Source organism: Panulirus ornatus, chromosome 38 (genome assembly GCF_036320965.1).
Source record: "Panulirus ornatus isolate Po-2019 chromosome 38, ASM3632096v1, whole genome shotgun sequence".
Classification (NCBI taxonomy): Eukaryota; Metazoa; Arthropoda; class Malacostraca; order Decapoda; family Palinuridae; genus Panulirus; species Panulirus ornatus.
In genome coordinates, this window is record NC_092261.1 from 27,177,332 (window position 1) to 27,199,831 (window position 22,500).

Below are 22,500 nucleotides of genomic sequence, written 5' to 3' on the forward strand. Positions count from 1 at the left end.
ATCAATGCCTTCTCCAACACCCATCCTCCATCAACATCCCCAACACCGGTTCCTGTATCTTAATACCTTGATGAGAGTAATGTGTGAGCGCCGCGCCTCCTACAAGACTTTTGAGGTTTTAACAATGAGTTCCACACAATGTTTACTTTTTGTTTACATTTTATTCACAGCTACAGAGTTGTAGCGGAGACTCGTATTAAAGAATGAAGCTTATCTATGTCACTTTAATTTGTAGATACGTGAATTAGAAATAGTATTTACCTTCCCGCTGAGCGAATTCATGAATCATATATGTATACAGGTCATGCAAAACCATTTTAATTACACATTTATTCAATTTTAATTCGCAAATGGCAACTAGGATCCTTCTGGTCTGGCTGACATTATGTACAAATTCATAAAACTTTTTTCCCTCCCTCAGCCGGCTTGTTTCCCTTCTTTATGATATGAGGTAACAAGTGCAATAAAGATTTTTTTATATTCAGGCAGAGTTGAATTCCGCTTGCCCCGTTTTTTTTTTCTCTTTTTTTGAGTTTCCGTTTTCTTCCGTGTTTGTTCGGTAATGGCGGGAAGAAGTTGCGACGCGCATATTAGTTTCTATTTTTTTGTAGTTTACTTTCTTTACGAACTCACAGAATCTGTGTACCGTCTTCCTAAACGTTTTATCTTCATAGAAGTAATTACTTTTCTTATATTACTCAAGATCCAAATATGAACGAGAAAAATAGTTTGAAATCATACCACTTGCAAGATGCAGCACATTATGGCGGACGGTTATACTCCCATCTTTTAAAGATAAAAAAATTATACAGAAATTTCTTAGCTTGTATTTCTATATTTCCTTAATCATTCGGGTTCACATTTTGGAATTTTATTTTCATATATCTTGATAAGATGAAGAAATACAACATATTTCTAGATCTAGCAAGAAGTACGACCTAACTTGTATTAATAATGAAGAAGTGAATGAATATCTTGGCCATATGGCTGCCAATACCTGGAACAGATCTCGTACGTGTTGATGCCCACTAACTCCAGTTATGTTTATGATCATAGGTAAATAAATGTACAACTTTCATATTATCCTCGTCTGTTGTTATCACGAGGCACAAAACAAACTGATGTAACAATATTACTCCATGTTTATGGGAGACCCGACCTACACTGCCTGTGATCCGGGCAAGGAATCAACATGTTGTACCGCACACATGGCCGCCTGGGATCCTCCCCTCGGAATCATGGGATGAAACTTTCTTCATCCGTTGTGCCATTCAGTTCAATAAATCTTGTTATATATACTGCTCACTGCATCATCCTACCGAGGGAAAAAAAAAAGAACGTTCTCCGCAGCTACTTGTGCAGAGTGGTTCGTACGTCTGGCAGCGCAATAAGAGTTTCGGGAAGATGCCAGTTTGGCATTTTATGGGTCGTCGTCCAGCCGCCTCCTGCGTAGTTGGGTTAGCGAGGCTGAGCCGCTCCGTGTACGGCCAGGCAAGATGGCCCGAGAGATCAAAGGAAGAGAGACAAGCAAGGCAGGGAAGGAGGGCTGTTGAGAGATCACGGCAGACAGGAGGAGGAGGAGGGACATGCTCCTCCTTCAATGAAAGAAAAGTAAGACTTAAAGATTTCGACACAACGTCAGTCACCAAACACAATTTATCCTTTTTTAAATTATTTCTCAGATATTTAATATACCGTAATTTTTGGAGGACGAAGAAAGAAAAATAAAAGCTGAAAAATGTATGTTTCTGGAATGATATAAATCCAAACCGGCGGAGAAATAGGCCAGCGCATAAGGAGCTGTGTCAGGGAAGCTTAATAGAAAGATGGCGGCGCAAAGTTGGTGAAGAGACTTGGTCGTCTGTGATTAAAGGCAGGGAGAGGCACAGGGAGAGGCAGGGAGAGGTACAGGGAGAGGCAGGGAGAGGTACAGGGAGAGGCAGGGAGAGGTACAGGGAGAGTTACAGGGAGAGGCAGGGAGAGGTACAGGGAGAGGTACAGGGAGAGGCAGGGAGAGGTACAGGGAGAGGTACAGGGAGAAGTACACGGAGAAGTACAGGGAGAGGCACAGGGAGAGGTACAGGGAGAAGTACAGGGAGAGGCACAGGGAGAGGTACAGGGAGAAGTACAGGGAGAGGCACAGGGAGAGGTACAGGGAGAGGTACAGGGAGAGGCACAGGGAGAGGTACAGGGAGAAGTACAGGGAGAGGCACAGGGAGAGGTACAGGGAGAAGTACAGGGAGAGGCACAGGGAGAGGTACAGGGAGAAGTACAGGGAGAGGTACAGGGAGAAGTACAGGGAGAGGCTCAGGGAGAGGTACAGGAAGAGGTACAGGGAGAGGTACAGGGGGAGGCTCAGGGAGAGGTACAGGGAGAAGTACAGGGAGAGGCACAGGGAGAGGTACAGGGAGAAGTACAGGGAGAGGCACAGGGAGAGGTACAGGGAGAAGTACAGGGAGAGGCACAGGTAGAGGTACAGGGAGAAGTACAGGGAGAGGCACAGGGAGAGGTACAGGGAGAGGCACAGGGAGAGGTACAGGGAGAAGTACAGGGAGAGGTACAGGGAGAGGTACAGGGAGAAGTACAGGGAGAGGCACAGGGAGAGGTACAGGGAGAGGTACAGGGAGAGGTACAGGGAGAGGCTCAGGGAGAGGTACAGGAAGAGGTACAGGGAGAGGTACAGGGAGAGGCTCAGGGAGAGGTACAGGGAGAAGTACAGGGAGAGGCACAGGGAGAGGTACAGGGAGAAGTACAGGGAGAGGCACAGGGAGAGGTACAGGGAGAGGCACAGGGAGAGGTACAGGGAGAGGTACAGGGAGAGGTACAGGGAGAAGTACAGGGATAGGCACAGGGAGAGGCACAGGGAGAGGTACAGGGAGAAGTACAGGGAGAGGTACAGGGAGAGGTACAGGGAGAAGTACAGGGATAGGCACAGGGAGAGGTACAGGGAGAGGCACAGGGAAAGGTACAGGGAGAAGTACAGGGAGAGGTACAGGGAGAAGTACAGGGAGAGGTACAGGGAGAGGCAGGGAGAGGTACAGGGAGAGGTACAGGGAGAAGTACAGGGAGAGGTACAGGTAGAGGTACAGGGAGAGGTACAGGGAGAGGCACAGGGAGAGGTACAGGGAGAGGTACAGGGAAGGACGGAAAAAGGGAGAGGAAGGGAGAGAGTTACAGGGAGAGGAGGAAGTAAGGATGTAAGAGTAAGATCTACAGACTTCCTTGATGGAATGAGAAGACCAGACAAAGAGAATTCGAGTTGAATTTGTGAATGAAAAAGACTGAATGAATGAATCACAAAAGACATGAATGAGAAAAATATATAAGAAATTAAAACAGTAATAAAATATAATATAACACATCGGAAAAGAATGAAATAAAATGGTGTAAAAAGCGAAAAAAAATTAATCATCTGGATTAGAAGGGGAAAAATGCGGATTCGATGGAAAACAAAAGAATGTCGTCAGTGCGCAGTGTCCGAGCCGGACGATAGATGGAAAGAAATGTATGAAAATGCGATTAATTCTGGCTGAAGCGAAGACCACTTGAGGGAACAGGTGGCCCGTGTGGAGGGGGGGGGTAAGTGGCCATTTAAATGGTGTAAGAGAATGTATATATGAGGTGCGGGGGGGGGGGGGGGGAAGACCGTTATGGGCGGGAATCGTACAGTCAAACGATTGGGATTTGAACTTTACGTGTGGCACGCTGACTGTGGGCGGGGGGGGGGGGGGATTTCAGTGCTATCACAAGCCATTGCATATCGGCAGTTTAGAGGGAAAGAAAATGGCTCCAGCTTGACCTGTGGGGATCAAGTTATTCTGAAAACTGGTTGAGTGATGGTGGAAGCTTCTCGATCATGGGTCGCCACGTTCAAGGTCGCCGCCACATTTGGTCTTGATTTGAAAACTTTCCTTCTCTTTAGCGGGTTTGACGTCCATGTTTTTATCTCTCTTTATCTTAGTCATGATTGATCTTTATCTATTCTCCTTATCTACGTCTATTTATACGCAACTCATGTGTATTTCTATGTGCATGTACATCCATGTGTATGTGTACACGAGTGTGAAAAAAAAAAAAAAAAAAAAAAAATATATATATATATATATATATATATATATATATATATATATATATATATATATATATATATTTATTTATTTATTTATTTATTCATGAGGTCACAGTTCCCAGGTGCACTTTCGTGTAATGATCACATCATGAGGGAAGATACAAGAATGAGATAGAAGACGTACAACAGTCAGTTGATATACTAGAAAGAGACGTAGCTAAGACGCCATTGGTAAACAAGCGTAACCAGCTGGTCGTGTTCGGGTCTGGCATAACATTTTTATTATGTGGACAATAAGGCAATTGTTTACATTAAAGCTATCCAATTTGTATAGACCTTCAATGATATTTATGTTACAGTTATTTGCGTATTTAATGCTAGAAGATTCAATGGTATGTCTTTTGGTAAAGGAGTTCAAGTTGATAACTGAATTGCCATTACTCCAATCAATACAATGGTCATGATTTTTAACATGATTAAACAAGGCATTTGATTCTTTTCCTGTATTTATACCATTTTTATGTTACTTAATTCTAACAGAAAGATCCTTTGCCAGTCTGCTCAGCATAAAACATTACAATTTTTGCAAGGCACTCTGTAAACATAGCCCACAGAATCTTCTGGCGATTTTTTTCTTATTAAGATATACTTTGTTTCATTGTTTTAGCTGAAGGCAACATTTACATTGAATTATTTAAGCCATCCGGGAAGGAATGTAAAACTTTCACTGAAAGGGAGAACTAAAAGATTCTTGGTGTCAATGGGAGGTTTGGGCTCAACTCTATAAAATGATTTCTTTGCTAACTGAATGGAGTTATCAATGAAAGATCTAGGGTACTTTAACTCAGATCCAATAGAATATATCTTCTCAAACTCATCATCAATAAACTCTGGACTGCAAATACGTAATGCCCTAAGGAACATAGATTGAAATGATGATAATTTAACTCTGTCATGTTGAGATGAGTAATAATGGATATATGAGCATACATTGGCAGGTTTTCTGTATATGCTAAACTTAAACTTGTTTCCTTGCTTATGGATCATGCAATCTAAAAATGGTAACATACCATTATTTTCATTTTGTACAGTAAATTTGATGGAAGGTACTAAATTGTTAAGTAAGGGGAGAAATATTTGTAAATTTTCATTTGTTGGCCAAACACAAAGAACATCATCTACATACCTAAACCAAATTGCATTAGAAGTTAAGATATCCTTTAGTAATTTTGTTTAAAAAAATTCCATATAAAGATTACTTAGTACAGGTGAAAGAGGGTTACCCATTACCATACCAAATTTTTGAGCATAATATTCTCCATTGAATTGAAATACACAGTCTTTTATACACAATTTTATCAATTCAGTTAAAACAGACTTTGAAACAGGTAAATGAATATTATGCAAGACATCAACCAAATATTTGAAGAAGTTATCAACTGGAACTTTTGTGAATAGTGACGAAACATTAAAACTTACCAGTTTGATATCAAAACCATTATCTTGTGGAGGCAAAGGAGAAGACTTGAAGAGGTTTTCAAAAAAGAAGAGAGAATGTTGGGGAGAAGAGAGTGGTGAGAGTAAGCGAGCTTGAAAAGGAAGTTTGTGTGAGGAAGTACCAGGAGAGATTGAGTGTAGAATGGCAAAAGGTGAAAGCAAAAGACGTAAGGGGAGTGGTGGAGGAATGGGGTGTATTTAGGGAAGCAGTGATGGCTTGCGCAAAAGATGCTTGTGGCATGAGAAGCGTGGGAGGTGGGCAGGTTAGAAAGGGTAGTGAGTAGTGGGATGAAGAAGTAAGATTGTTAGTGAAAGAGAAGAGAGAGGCATTTGGACGATTTTTGCAGGGAAATAGTGCAAATGACTGGGGGATGTATAAAAGAAAGAGGCAGGAGATCAAGAGAAAGGTGCAAGAGGTGAAAAAGAGGGCAAATGAGAGCTGGGGTGAGAATCATTAAATTTTAGGGAGAATAAGATGTTTTGGAAGGAGGTAAAGTGCGTAAGACAAGAAAGCAAATGGGAACATCGGTGAAGGGGGCTAATGGGGAGGTAATAACAAGTAATGGTGAAGTGAGAAGGAGATGGAGTGAGTATTTTGAAGGTTTGTTGAATGTGTTTGATGATAGAGTGGCAGATATAGGGTGTTTTGGTCGAGGTGGTGTGCAAAGTGAGAGGGTCAGGGAGAATGGTTTGGTAAACAGAGAAGAGGCAGTGAAAGCTTTGCGGAAGATGAAAGTCGGCAAGGCGGCGGGTTTGGATAGTATTGCAGTGGAATTTATTAAAAAAAGGGGGTAACTGTGTTGTTGACTGGTTGGTGAGAATATTCAGTGTATGAATGGTTCATGGTGAGGTGCCTGAGGATTGGCGGAATGCTTGCATAGTACCATTGTACAAAGGCAAAGGGGATAAAAGTGATTGCTCAAATTACAGAGTTATAAGTTTGTTGAGTATTCCTGGTAAATTATATGGGAGGGTATTGACTGAGAGGGTGAAGGCATGTACAGAGCATCAGATTGGGGAAGAGCAGTGTGGTTTCAGAAGTGTTAGAGGATGTGTGGATCATGTGTTTGCTTTGAAGAATGTATGTGAGAAATACTTAGAAAAGCAAATGGATTTGAATGTAGCATTTATGGATCTGGAGAAGGCATATGATAGAGTTGATAGAGATGCTCTGTGGAAGGTATTAAGAATATATGGTGTGTGGGGGCAAGTTGTTAGAAGCAGTGAAAAGTTTTTATCGAGGATGTAAGGCATGTGTACGTGTAGGAAGAGATGAAAGTGACTGGTTCTTAGTGAATGTTGGTTTGCGGCAGGGGTGTGTGATGTCTCCATGGTTGTTTAATTTGTTTATGGATGGGGTTGTTAGGGAAGTGAATGCAAGAGTTTTGGAGAGGGGCAAGTATGCAATTTGTTGTGGACGAGAGGGCTTGGGAAGTGAGTCAGCTGTTGTTCGCTGATGATACATCGCTGGTGGCTGATTCGGGTGCGAAACTGCAGAAGTTGGTGACTGACTTTGGTGAAGTGTGTGAAAGAAGAAAGCTGAGAGTAAGTGTGAATAAGAGCAAGGTTATTTGGTTCAGTAGGGTTGAGGGACAAGTTAATTGGGAGGTATGTTTGAATGGAGAAAAAACTGGAGGAAGTGAAGTGTTTCAGATATCTGGGAGTGGATTTGGCAGCGGATGGAACCATGGAAGCGAGTGAATCACAGGGTGTGGGAGGGGGCAAATGTTCTGGGAGCGTTGAGGAATGTGTGGAAGGCGAGAACGTTATCTTGGAAAGCAAAAATGGGTATGTTTGAAGGAATAGTGGTTCCAACAATGTTATATGGTTGCGAGGCGTGGGCTATGGATAGGGTTGTGCGGAGGAGTGTGGATGTGGTGTGTGATCGAGTAAATAATGAAAGGGTGAGAGAGATGCGTGGCAATAAGAATAGTGTGGTTGAGGGGACAGAAGAGGGTTATGGAAATGGTTTGGTCACATGGAGAGAATGAGTGAGGAAAGATTGACAAAGAGGATATATGTGTCAGAGGTGGAGGGAACGAGAAGTAAGAGACCAATTGGAGCTGGAAGGATGGAGTGAAAAAGACTGAGAGTGATCGGGGCCTGAACATATAGGAGGGTGAAAGGCGTACAAGGAATAGAGTGAATTGGAACGATGTGGTATACCGGGGTCGACGTACTATCAATGGATTGAACTAGGGCATGTGAAGCGTCTGGGGTAAACCATGGAAAGTTTTGTGGGTCCTGGATGTGGAAAGGGAGCTGTGGTTTCGGTGCATTATTACATGACAGCTAGATCCTGAGTGTGAACGAATGTGGCCTTTGTTGTCTTTTCCTAGCGCTACCTCTCACGCACGTTGGGGGAGGGGGTTTCTATTTCATGCGTGGCGGGGTGGGGCCAGGAATGGATGAAAGCAGCAAGTATATATGTATATATATATATATATATATATATATATATATATATATATATACATATATGTCTGTGTACGTATATGTATGTATACGTTGAAATGTATAGTTATGTATATGTGCATGTGTGGACGTGTATGTATATACATGTGTATGTGGATGGGTTGTTCCATTCTTTCGTCTGTTTCCTTGCGCTACCTTGTTATCGCGGGAGACAGCGAGAAAGTATATAAATAAAAAAATATGGATATATATATATATATATATATATATATATATATATATATATATATATATATATATATATATATATATATATAGATAGATAGATAGATAGATAGATAGATAGATAGATAGGTAGATATTCAAACCTCAAATACCATTCAATGCAGACGTGTTACTGCCGCAAGAGGGAGACATAAGTAGCAAGCCTGAATGGTCCACTATCCCACGTTCAGAAGGGGCACTTCCAGCCATGTCGGCATTACAACCTCAGCAAGTACTTCATCCGAGGGGTTAGGGGGGGGGCTCCCCTCGGGGTTTGTTTTGGTCCTGAGGGGAAACAAAAGCACAGCTGATCGCTTGGCTGGTCCTGACAGCTGTGCTGGGACCCATGGCAAGAGTAGGCGAGTGTGGACAGCTGTGCTGGGACCCATGGCAAGAGTAGGCGAGTGTGGACAGCTGTGCTGGGACCCATGGCAAGAGTAGGCGAGTGTGGACAGCTGTGCTGGGACTCATGGCAAGAGTAGGCGAGTGTGGACAGCTGTGCTGGGACCCATGGCAAGAGTAGGCGAGTGTGGACAGCTGTGCTGGGACCCATGGCAAGAGTAGGCGAGTGTGGACAGGTGTGCTGGGACTCATGGCGAGAGTAGGCGAGTGTGGACAGCTGTGCTGGGACCCATGGCAAGAGTAGGCGAGTGTGGACAGGTGTGCTGGGACTCATGGCAAGAGTAGGCGAGTGTGGACAGCTGTGCTGGGACTCATGGCAAGAGTAGGCGAGTGTGGACAGCTGTGCTGGGACCCATGGCAAGAGTAGGCGAGTGTGGACAGGTGTGCTGGGACTCATGGCGAGAGTAGGCGAGTGTGGACAGGTGTGCTGGGACCCATGGCAAGAGTAAGCGAGTGTGGACAGGTGTGCTGGGACTCATGGCAAGAGTAGGCGAGTGTGGACAGGTGTGCTGGGACTCATGGCAAGAGTAGGCGAGTGTGGACAGGTGTGCTGGGACCCATGGCAAGAGTAGGCGAGTGTGGACAGCTGTGCTGGGACCCATGGCGAGAGTAGGCGAGTGTGGACAGCTGTGCTGGGACCCATGGCGAGAGTAGGCGAGTGTGGACAGCTGTGCTGGGACCCATGGCGAGAGTAGGCGAGTGTGGACAGCTGTGCTGGGACCCATGGCGAGAGTAGGCGAGTGTGGACAGGTGTGTGATGCGATCGTGGACCCTAATAGCACGAGCGCAGATTAGGGTGGATGTGTCGGAAATGAAATGCCTGAGGAGAACATGTGGTGTGAGGTGGGTTGATGATGGGGGGGTGGGTAATGACAGCGAGAGAGAGAGAGAGAGAGAGAGAGAGAGAGAGAGAGAGAGAGAGAGAGAGAGAGAGAGAGAGAGGTGTGGTAGCAGGAAGAGCGTGGTTGAGGGAGCTGAAGAGGGTGTGGTAAAGTGGTTTGGAAATATGGAGAGGATGCGTGAGGAGAGACTGACAAATATATATATTTCTTTTTCTTTTTCTTTCATACTATTCGCCATTTCCCGCATTAGCGAGGTAGCGTTGAGAACAAAGGACTGGGCCCTTGAGGGAATATATATATATATATATATATATATATATATATATATATATATATATATATATATATATATATATATTAAAAGTGTAGGCAGCAATGAAGTTGAGGAAATCGAGTAAGAGATGGACGAACGGCGCGTCAAATACTTTGAGTTATTGGAACCTGAACATGCAGGAGGGTGCGAGGCGTGCACGGGAGAGAGCGAATTGTGTAGCGACGTACCGTTAGTGAGCTGAACCAGGGCTTTGACGTGGTCTGGGAAAACCTCGGAAAAGACCTATTGGCCTTGGGCGTGGGGAAAGGCTGTGCTGGGAGGCTGGAAACCCTCCCTTTTTGTATTATGATTTTCCAATCACAGGAACAGAAAGAGGAGCCAAGTGAGGATCCCTCCTTATAAGGCTGAGGATGGGGCGTCTGAATATGTGTGTGTGTGTGGGGAGGGGGGGGGGGGATTCACTCTCTTACCCCACCGCCATTAGAGTGCGTTACTGCAGGGTGGGTTGAGCCACGCACTCTGCGGCTTTCCCGACGCCACGAGCGCCCCTGTGGTCTGTCCACCTGTTCCTCCCTGGAAACAACTCCCTCCACACACGGACCACGCTCAAACCCCCCTCCCCCCCCTCTCTCTCTCTCTCTCTCTCTCTCTCTCTCTCTCTCTCTCTCTCTCTCTATCTATCTATCTCTCTCTCTCTCTCTCTTTCGGGTAGGACACCTGCGTCCAACAAGTGTTCATGACACATGTCTGACGTATGTTTTCGTCATCAGGTATTTCCCCATGACACGTGTTCAGCTCTTACAGGTGTTCCTGGTTCAAGTCAGACAGGTGTTTGTCCCTCGAATCTCAAAATTCTTGTCATCTTTGCAGGTGTTTAATGTAGTTCCCTTGTGACAGGTGTTTTATCGAGATCGGAAGACCTTTCTGTCCCTACAACATGTCTGGTTCCCTTGTAACAGGTGTTTTTGCCCTTACAGGTGTTTCTAGCACCCATAGAACATGTGTTTCTAGCCTTGCAGGTGTTACTGACACCCATAGAACATGTGTTTTTAGACTTGTAGGTGTTACTGACACCCATATTACATGTGTCTCTAGTCTTGTAGGTGTTACTGACACCCATATAACAGGTGTTTCTGGCCTTGCAGGTGTTACTGACACCCATATAACAGGTGTTTCTAGCCTTGCAGGTGTTTTTGGCACTCAAGTGACATGTGTTTTTGTCTGGTCTACAGGTATCAAGGAGGTTGCGTGGCTGGGGAGGTGCCTGGATTGGTGGCCCCAGGGGGGAACTCCCTCACCTCCCCATACTTTGCCCAGGTGAGGATAACACACTTTACCCAGGTGAGGATAACACACTTTGCCCAGGTGAGGATAACACACTTTGCCCAGGTGAGGATAACACACTTTACCCAGGTGAGGATAACACACTTACCCCAGGTGAGGATAACATACTTTGCCCAGGTGAGGATAACACACTTTACCTAGGTGAGGATAACACACTTTACCCAGGTGAGGATAACACACTTTACCCAGGTGAGGATAACACACTTTACCCAGGTGAGGATAACACACTTTGCCCAGGTGAGGATAACATACTTTGCCCAGGTGAGGATAACACACTTTACCTAGGTGAGGATAACACACTTTACCCAGGTGAGGATAACACACTTTACCCAGGTGAGGATAACACACTTTACCCAGGTGAGGATAACACACTTACCCCAGGTGAGGATAACACACTTTATCCAGGTGAGGATAAAACACACTTTACCTAGGTGAGGATAACACACTTTACCCAGGTGAGGGTAGCACACTTTACCCAGGTGAGGATAACACACTTTACCCAGGTGAGGATAACACACTTTACCCAGGTGAGGATAACACACTTTACCCAGGTGAGGATAACATACTTTGCCCAGGTGAGGATAACACACTTTACCCAGGTGAGGATAACACACTTTACCCAGGTGAGGATAATACACTTTACCCAGGTGAGGATAACATACTTTGCCCAGGTGAAGATAACACACTTTACCTAGGTGAGGATAACACACTTTACCCAGGTGAGGATAACACACTTTACCCAGGTGAGGATAATACACTTTACCCAGGTGAGGATAACATACTTTGCCCAGGTGAGGATAACACACTTTACCTAGGTGAGGATAACACACTTTACCCAGGTGAGGATAACACACTTTACCCAGGTGAGGATAACACAATTTACCCGGGTTAGGATTACACACTTTACCCAGGTGAGGGTGACACACTTTACCCAGGTGAGGATAACACACTTTACCCAGGTGAGGATAACACACTTACCCCAGGTGAGGATAACACACTTTACCCAGGTGAGGATAAAACACACTTTACCTAGGTGAGGATAACACACTTTACCCAGGTGAGGGTAGCACACTTTACCCAGGTGAGGGTAACACTTTACCCAGGTTAGGATAACACACTTCACCCAGATGAGGATAACACACTTTACCCAGGTGAGGATAACACACTTTACCTAGGTGCGGATAACACACTTTACCCAGGTGAGGATAACACACTTTACCCGGGTTAGGATAACACACTTTACCCAGGTGAGGATAACACACCCAAGTGGGGATAACACACTTTACCCGGGTGAGGATAACACACTTTACCCAGGTGAGGATAACACACTTTACCCAGGTGAGGGTAACACACTTTACCCAGGTGAGGATAACACACTTTGCCTAGGTGAGGATAACACACTTTACCCAGGTGAGGATAACACACTTTACCCAGGTGAGGATAACACTTTTTGCCCAGGTGAGGATAACACACTTTACCCAGGTGAGGGTAACACACTTTACCCAGGTGAGGATAACACACTTTACCGAGGTGAGGATAACACACTTTGCTCAGGTGAGGATAACACACTTTACCCAGGTGTGGATAACACACTTTACCCAGGTGAGGATAACACACTTTACCCAGGTGAGGATAACACACTGCCCAGGTGATGATAACACACTTTACTCAAGTGAGGATAACACACTGCCCAGGTGAGGATAACACACTTTACTCAGGTGAGGATAACACACTTTACCCAGGTGAGGATAACACACTTTACTCAGGTGAGGATAACACACTTTACCCAGGTGAGGATAATCACTTTACCCAGGTGAGGATAACACACTTTGCCCAGGTGAAGATAACACACTTTACTCAGGTGAGGATAAACACTTTACCCAGGTGAGGATAACACACTTTACCCAGGTGAGGATAACACACTTTACCCAGGTGAGGATAACACACTTTACCCAGGTGAGGATAACACACTTTACCGAGGTGAGGATAACACACTTTGCTCAGGTGAGGATAACACACTTTACCCAGGTGTGGATAACACACTTTACCCAGGTGAGGATAACACACTTTACCCAGGTGAGGATAACACACTTTACCCAGGTGAGGATAACATACTTTACCCAGGTGAGGATAACACACTTTGCCCAGGTGAGGATAACATACTTTACCCAGGTGAGGATAACACACTTTACCCAGGTGAGGATAACACACTTTACCCAGGTGAGGATAACACACTTTACCGAGGTGAGGATAACACACTTTGCTCAGGTGAGGATAACACACTTTACCCAGGTGTGGATAACACACTTTACCCAGGTGAGGATAACACACTTTACCCAGGTGAGGATAACACACTTTACCCAGGTGAGGATAACATACTTTACTCAGGTGAGGATAACACACTTTGCCCAGATGAGGATAACACACTTTACCCAGGTGAGGATAACACACTTTACCCAGGTGAGGATAACACACTTTACCCAGGTGAGGATAACACACTTTGCCCAGGTGAGGATAAACACTTTACCCAGGTGAGGATAACACACTTGACCCAGGTGAGGATAACACACTTTACCCAGGTGAGGATAAACACTTTACCCAGGTGAGGATAACACACTTTACCCAGGTGAGGATAGCACAATATACTTTCATCATTATATACATAATTATGTATCATTGTATGTTATATTAACAACATGGCTCTTGTTCTTGTTCTTGTTCTTCTTATTTATGATGATATTTTTCCTAGTAATAGTAGTAGTGTATGTAGTAGTAGTAGTAGTAGTAGTAGTAGTAGTAGTTATGACCAGATACTTAATTCTACGTGTAATGGTCATGATGGGGGGGTTGTGATGACCCTCCCCCCCCCGTCCACTTGACCTGACCCCTGGTCACGTGGGCAGCGGCCACAACCCCAGCCCACAACACCTGGGTCGACCACTGCCATGTTGTGGTTGTCGACCAGACGGAGAACCGTTCACTGCCACATACATCCTGACAACAATGGGTGTCAGGATGCCAACAGTAACTACCCAGACCTGACTGACTGTTGTCCTGCCAACAGTAACTACACCAGACCTGACTGACTGTTGTCCTGCCAACAGTAACTATACCAGACCTGACTGGCTGTTGTCCTGCCAACAGTAACTACCCAGACCTGACTGACTGTTGTCCTGCCAACAGTAACTACCCAGACCTGACTGACTGTTGTCCTGCCAACAGTAACTACACCAGACCTGACTGGCTGTTGTCCTGCCAACAGTAACTACCCAGACCTGACTGACTGTTGTCCTGCCAACAGTAACTACCCAGACCTGACTGACTGTTGTCCTGCCAACAGTAACTACACCAGACCTGACTGACTGTTGTCCTGCCAACAGTAACTACCCAGACCTGACTGTTGTCCTGCCAACAGTAACTACCCAAACTGGCTGTTGTCCTGCCAACAGTAACTACCCAGACTGGCTGTTGTCCTGCCAACAGTAACTACACCAGACCTGACTGGCTGTTGTCTTGCCAACAGTAACTACCCAGACTGGCTGTTGTCCTGCCAACAGTAACTACACCAGACCTGACTGACTGTTGTCCTGCCAACAGTAACTACACCAGACCTGACTGGCTGTTGTCTTGCCAACAGTAACTACCCAGACTGGCTGTTGTCCTGCCAACAGTAACTACCCAGACTGGCTGTTGTCCTGCCAACAGTAACTACCCAGACCTGACTGGCTGTTGTCCTGCCAACAGTAACTACCCAGACTGGCTGTTGTCCTGCCAACAGTAACTACCCAGACTGGCTGTTGTCCTGCCAACAGTAACTACCCAGACTGGCTGTTGGCTGTTAATTAGCTGATATTCTTGTACAGTTTTTTCCCTACCGGTCGTGAGTTTCATATGTATATATTTACTGGGAAAAAAAAATGATGTAGGAAATATTGTGTTCCACATTTCCCAGAATACTTAGTGTTGTGTCAGAATGATGTGAGAATACTTCACATTGCAAGGTTCACGTTTCAATATATATATACCTCATAAGAACATGGGTTCGACTCATGAGTACATGGGTTCGATTCATGAGTACATGGGTTCGACTCATGAGTACATGGGTTCGACTCATGAGTACATGGGTTCGACTCGTGAGTACATGGGTTCGACTCATGAGTACATGGGTTCGACTCATGAGTACGTGGGTTCGACTCATGAGTACATGGGTTCGACTCATGAGTACATGAGTTCGACTCATGAGTACATGGGTTCGACTCATGACTACATGGGTTCGACTCATGAGTACATGGGTTCGACTCATGACTACATGGGTTCGACTCATGAGTACATGGGTTCGACCCGTGAGTACATAGGTTCGACTCATGAGTACATGGGTTCGACTCATGAGTACATGGGTTCGACTCATGAGTACATGGGTTCGACTCGTGAGTACATGGGTTCGACTCATGAGTACATGGGTTCGACTCATGAGTACATGGGTTCGACCCGTGAGTACATGGGTTCGACTCATGAATACATGGGTTCGACTCATGAGTACATGGGTTCGACTCATGAGTACATGGGTTCGATCCTTGACTACGCTGGCCTGCCCTCTGATTTGACCTAAGGGTCGTACCGTCGTGCTCAAGGGTCGTACCGTCGTCTTGGGCCGGCCAGGGCGCACCATACTGGACCTGAACTGCTCTAACACAGGTCACGGAACACACGGGTCACGGTACACACAGGTCACGGTACACACAGGTCACGGTACACACGGGTCGTGGTACACACAGGTCACGGTACGCACAGGTCACGGTACACACGGGTCACGGTACACACAGGTCACGGTACACACGGGCCACGGTACACACGGGTCACGGTACACACAGGTCACGGTACACATTGGTCACGGTACACACGGGTCACGGTACACACAGGTCACGGTACACACAGGTCACGGTACACAGTTCACGGTACACACAGGTCGGTACACACAGGTCAGGGTACACACAGGTCACGGTACACACAGTCCACGGTATACACAGGTCACGGTACACACAGGTCAGGGTGTATGCACACGTAAAAACTATGCAGAATAACCTCAGCCCACCATAACCCACCACCTCGGCCCACGATAACCCACCATCTCAGCCCACCACAGCCCACCTCAGCCCACCATAACCCACCACCTCAGCCCATCACAGCCCACCTCAGCCCACCACAGCCCACCATAACCCACCACCTCAGCCCACCATAACCCACCACCTCAGCCCTCCAAAACCGACTACCTTTTCCCTTCCCCCCCCCCCCCCAGAGTCAAGCTCAGCCCACCGGAATCCACCAACTTAGCCCACCATAACCCACCATCTCAGCCCACCAGGACCCACCCACCCCACCATAGCCCGGCCAGACCCTTCTACAATTTCCTTACCGACAGATGATCTACCTTAATCCTCCTGCTGGGGAACCTCACAGCCTGGCTCCTCCTCCTCCTGCTGGGGAACCTCACAGCCTGGCTCCTCCTCCTCCTGCTGGGGAACCTCACAGCCTGGCTCCTCCTCCTCCTGCTGGGGAACCTCACAGCCTGGCTCCTCCTCCTCCTGCTGGGGAACCTCACAGCCTGGCTCCTCCTCCTCCTGCTGGGGAACCTCACAGCCTGGCTCCTCCTCCTCCTGCTGGGGAACCTCACAGCCTGGCTCCTCCTCCTCCTGCTGGGGAACCTCACAGCCTGGCTCCTCCTCCTCCTGCTGGGGAACCTCACAGCCTGGCTCCTCCTCCTCCTGCTGGGGAACCTCACAGCCTGGCTCCTCCTCCTCCTGCTGGGGAACCTCACAGCCTGGCTCCTCCTCCTCCTGCTGGGGAACCTCACAGCCTGGCTCCTCCTCCTCCTCCTGCTGGGGAACCTCACAGCCTGGCTCCTCCTCCTCCTGCTGGGGAACCTCACAGCCTGGCTCCTCCTCCTCCTGCTGGGGAACCTCACAGCCTGGCTCCTCCTCCTCCTCCTCCTCCTGCTGGGGAACCTCACAGCCTGGCTCCTCCTCCTCCTGCTGGGGAACCCCACAGCCTGGCTCCTCCCCCCTCCTCCTCCTCCTGCTGGGGAACCTCACAGCCTGGCTCCTCCTCCTCCTGCTGGGGAACCTCACAGCCTGGCTCCTCCTCCTCCTGCTGGGGAACCTCACAGCCTGGCTCCTCCTCCTCCTCCTGCTGGGGAACCTCACAGCCTGGCTCCTCCTCCTCCTGCTGGGGAACCCCACAGCCTGGCTCCTCCCCCCTCCTCCTCCTGCGTCTGTTGTTTATAGTAGCCATTCTTTGTGACTACTGCCTCCCCTCCCGCGTCCGGTGAAGCATGGAGAGATGTTCGTCCGGTGAAGCATGGAGAGATGTTCGTCCGGTGAAGCATGGAGAGATGATCGTCCGGTGAAGCATGGAGAGATGTTCGTCCGGTGAAGCATGGGTAGATGTTCGTCCGGTGAAGCATGGAGAGATGATCGTCCGGAGAAACATGGAGAGATGATCGTCCGGTGAAGCATGGAGAGATGTTCGTCCGGTGAAGCATGGAGAGATGATCGTCCGGTGAAGCATGGAGAGATGATCGTCCGGAGAAACATGGAGAGATGATCGTTCGGTGAAGCATGGAGAGATGATCGTCCGGTGAAGCATGGAGAGATGATCGTCCGGAGAAACATGGAGAGATGATCGTCCGGTGAAGCATGGAGAGATGTTCGTCCGGTGAAGCATGGAGAGATGATCGTCCGGTGAAGCATGGAGAGATGATCGTCCGGAGAAACATGGAGAGATGATCGTCCGGTGAAACATGGAGAGATGATCGTCCGGTGAAGCATGGAGAGATGTTCGTCCGGTGAAACATGGAGAGATGTTCGTCCGGTGAAGCATGGAGAGATGTTCGTCCGGTGAAGCATGGAGAGATGTTCGTCCGGTGAAGCATGGAGAGATGTTCGTCCGGTGAAACATGGAGAGATGTTCGTCCGGTGAAACATGGAGAGATGATCGTCCGGTGAAGCATGGGTAGATGTTCGTCCGGTGAAGCATGGTGAGATGATCGTCCGGTGAAGCATGGAGAGATATTCGTCCGGTGAAACATGGAGAGATGATCGTCCGGTGAAACATGGAGAGATGATCGTCCGATGAAACATGGAGAGATGATCGGCCGGTGAAACATGGATAGATGTTCGTCCGGTGAAGCATGGATAGATGTTCGTCCGGTGAAGCATGGAGAGATGATCATCCGGTGAAACATGGAGAGATGTTCGTCCGGTGAAACATGGAGAGATGATCGGCCGGTGAAACATGGATAGATGTTCGTCCGGTGAAGCATGGATAGATGTTCGTCCGGTGAAGCATGGAGAGATGATCGTCCGGTGAAACATGGAGAGATGATCGTCCGGTGAAACATGGAGAGATGATCGGCCGGTGAAACATGGATAGATGTTCGTCCGGTGAAGCATAGATAGATGTTCGTCCGGTGAAGCATGGAGAGATGATCGTCCGGTGAGGCATGGAGAGATGTTCGTCCGGTGAAACATGGAAAGATGTTCGTCTGGTGAAACATGGAGAGATGATCGTCCGGTGAAACATGGAGAGATGATCGGCCGGTGAAACATGGATAGATGTTCGTCCGGTGAAACATGGATAGATGTTCGTCCGGTGAAGCATTGAGAGATGATCGTCCGGTGAAACATGGAGAGATGATCGTTCGGTGAAACTTGGAGAGATGATCGTCCGGTGAAACATGGAGAGATGGTCGTCCGGTGAAACATGGGGAGATGTTCGTCGGTGAAACATGGAGAGATGATCGTCCGGTGAAACATGGATAGATGTTCGTCCGGTGAAACATGGAGAGATGATCGTCCGGTGAAACATGGATAGATGTTCGTCCGGTGAAACATGGAGAGATGATCGTCCGGTGAAACATGGATAGATGTTCGTCCGGTGAAGCATGGAGAGATGATCGTCCGGTGAAGCATGGAGAGATATTCATCCGGTGAAACATGGAGAGATGATCGTCCGGTGAAACATGGAGAGATGATCGTCCGATGAAACATGGAGAGATGATCGTCCGATGAAACATGGAGAGATGATCGTCCGATGAAACATGGAGAGATGGTCGTCCGGTGAAACATGGATAGATGTTCGTCCGGTGAAACATGGATAGATGTTCGTCCGGTGAAACATGGATAGATGTTCGGCCGGTGAAGCATGGAGAGATGTTCGTCAATGTTAAAGAAAATGGATGTTTGGTGTGTGTGTGTGTGTGTGTGTGTGTGTGTGTGTTTGTAAGCTGGCCATGGGGGGGGGATAGTGGCCATGGCCAGCAGGATGTTAGTTTGGCGGCAGCTGGCTCCCGTAGAGAGAGAGAGAGAGAGAGAGAGAGAGAGAGAGAGAGAGAGAGAGAGAGAGAGAGAGAGAGAGAGAGAGAGTATCTCTCTTTTCCTCCTCGTCTTCGTCCGTAAGTTCAGCTGTTCTGTATTCCGGAGTCGTGGCCAGGCGTGTACCTGGCTCCCCCTACGCTTAAACTCCCTTACGTTACCTTACCTTCTATGTACGCCTTGGCCGCTCTGACCCTCACTCACGCTCTGAGAGGTCAAAGGTCAATGATTCATACGCTCCAGTGTGCGTAAGACGACCCCCCCCCTCCCCTGTCCCCTCCCATGGTGATGGGAAAGACGAGCAAGTTTGCTGGGTAATCCTCTCTCTCTTCCTTTCCTCTTCCGCTTGTGTCCTCCTGTAGATCTACACGCCTCCTACAGTATTGTAGGCGCCTCCTACAGTGCTGTAGGCGCCCTCATATAGATCTACACGTCTCCTACAGTATTGTAGACGCCTCCTACAGTGCTGTAGACGCCCTCATGTAGACCTACACTCCCCCTACAGTACTGTAGACGTCCTCATGTAGACCTACACGCCTCCTACAGTGCTGTAGACGCCCTCATGTAGACCTACACTCCCCCTACAGTACTGTAGACGTCCTCATGTAGACCTACACGCCTCCTACAATACTTTAGATATCCTCCTGTAGACCTACACTCCCCCTACAGTATTGTAGACGTCCTCATGTAGACCTACACGCCTCCTACAGTACTGTAGATGTCCTCATTTAGACCTACACGCCTCCTACAGTACTGTAGACGTCCTCCTGTAGACCTAAACGCCTCCTAGAGTACTGTAGATGTCCTCCTGTAGACCTACACGCCTCCTACAGTACTGTAGATGTCCTCCTGTAGACCTACACTCCCCCTACAGTCCTGTAGACGTCCTCCTGTAGACCTACACGCCTCCTACAGTACTGTAGACGTCCTCCTGTAGACCTTCACGCCTCCTACAGTACTGTAGATGTCCTCATGTAGACCTACACGCCTCCTACAGTACTGTAGACTCCTCATGTAGACCTACACGCCTCCTACAGTACTGTAGATGTCCTCATGTAGACCTACACGCCTCCTACAGTACTGTAGACGTCCTCCTGTAGACCTACACGCCTCCTACAGTACTGTAGATGTCCTCCTGTAGACCTACACGCCTTCTACAGTACTGTAGATGTCCTCCTGTAGACCTACACTCCCCCTACAGTACTGTAGACGTCCTCCTGTAGACCTACACACCTCCTACAGTACTGTAGACGTCCTCCTGTAGACCTACACGCCTCCTACAGTACTGTAGATGTCCCCATGTAGACCTACACGCCTCCTACAGTACTGTAGACGTCCTCATGTAGACCTACACGCCTCCTACAGTACTGTAGATGTCCTCATGTAGACCTACACGCCTCCTACATTACTGTAGGCGTCCTCCTGTAGACCTACACGCCTCCTACAAATCCCCCTCCTAACTCTACATTTCTAAGTCTGTGAGTGGAGCACGGTAACACCACCCGCCTGGCTCTATTGGGGGGGAGGGGGGGGGGAGTAGAGGGAAGAAGAGAGAAAACCATCACAAGAATTACTTATATATATTTATTATACTTTGTGGCTGTCTCCCGCGTTAGCGAGGTAGCGCAAGGAAACAGACGAAAGAATGGCCCAGCCCACTCGCATACACATGTGTATACATACACGTCCACACACGCACATATACATACCTATACATCTCAATGTATACATATACATACACACACAGACATATACATATATACACATGTACATAATTCAAACTGTCTGCCCTTATTCATTCTCGTCGCCACCTCGCCTTACATGAAATAACATCCCCCTCCCCCCTCATGTGTGCGAGGTAGCGCTAGGAAAAGACAACAAAGGCCCCATTCGTTCACACCGAAACCACAGCTCCCTTTCCACATCCAGGCCCCACAGAACTTTCCATGGTTTACCCCAGACGCTTCACATGCCCTGGTTCAATCCATTGACAGCACGTCGACCCCGGTATACCACATCGTTCCAATTCACTCTATTCCTTGCACGCCTTTCACCCTCCTGCATGTTCAGGCCCCGATCACTCAAAATCTTTTTCACTCCATCTGTCCACCTGCAATTTGGTCTCCCACTTCTCCTCGTTCCCTCCACCTCCGACACATATATCCTCTTGGTCAATCTTTCCTCACTCATTCTCTCCATGTGCCCAAACCATTTCAAAACACCCTCTTCTGCTCTCTCAACCACGCTCTTTTTATTTCCACACATCTCTCTTACCCTTACGTTACTTACTCGATCAAACCACCTCACACCACACATTGTCCTCAAACATCTCATTTCCAGCACATCCATCCTCCTGCGCACAACTCTATCCATAGCCCACGCCTCGCAACCATACAACATTGTTGGAACCACTATTCCTTCAAACATACAGCCAGCGTTGTACAGTTAGGTTCGGTGAAATGTTATCTGCTGCCTGATGGGAAATGACCGGTGTAGACCCCGTTGCTCGCCAACGTGAGACGAAGTGTAGAGTACATAGTATTCAAATAGTCCCGGGACCCCTGTCGCACAGGGGTCCCGGGTTCGATCCTGGCTGTTAGAAGTTTGTATGATATATATATATATATATATATATATATATATATATATATATATATATATATATATATATATATATATATATATATATATATACCTCTCTTCTGTAAGAGTTTGGCCACGACTGACGTGGGCTGTAGCATAGTAAGGTACACCACACTGATAAATAAGTTATGTATGATTTTATATTAATGAAGTTATATATTTGTGTTTAACGAACATGATAATTGGTCAATTGGTCACCATTACCCTCGTTTTTCATGTCCTCTCGTTGGTTCTTCTTGTTTATTCCTAAATTCTTCTTTTCATTTCTTCATAATTCCTCATTATTCCTCACTACCTCATGTTCATGTTTACCCTCATCTCCTTATTCCTTATTTCCACATTCTATTTCGCACATTTCTCTTCCTATCACTTCCTCTCTTA

The 22,500-nt window shown here is 47.2% G+C and overlaps 1 protein-coding gene across 8 annotated transcripts in view; it reads left to right on the plus strand.

The window, feature by feature from the left end:
* The window catches only part of LOC139760934 (teneurin-m-like), an 874,918-nt gene that overhangs the window by 556,430 nt on the left and 295,988 nt on the right, over positions 1-22,500 (plus strand). For 7 of the 8 annotated variants that reach the window (XM_071684715.1, XM_071684717.1, XM_071684716.1 and 4 more), the window contains one exon: positions 10,996-11,080. In XM_071684715.1, coding sequence (XP_071540816.1) covers positions 10,996-11,080 — 85 coding nt within the window. Of the gene's footprint in view, positions 1-1,347; positions 1,612-10,995; positions 11,081-22,500 lie in introns of those variants that run through there. The other variant, XM_071684719.1, reaches the window with a different exon arrangement.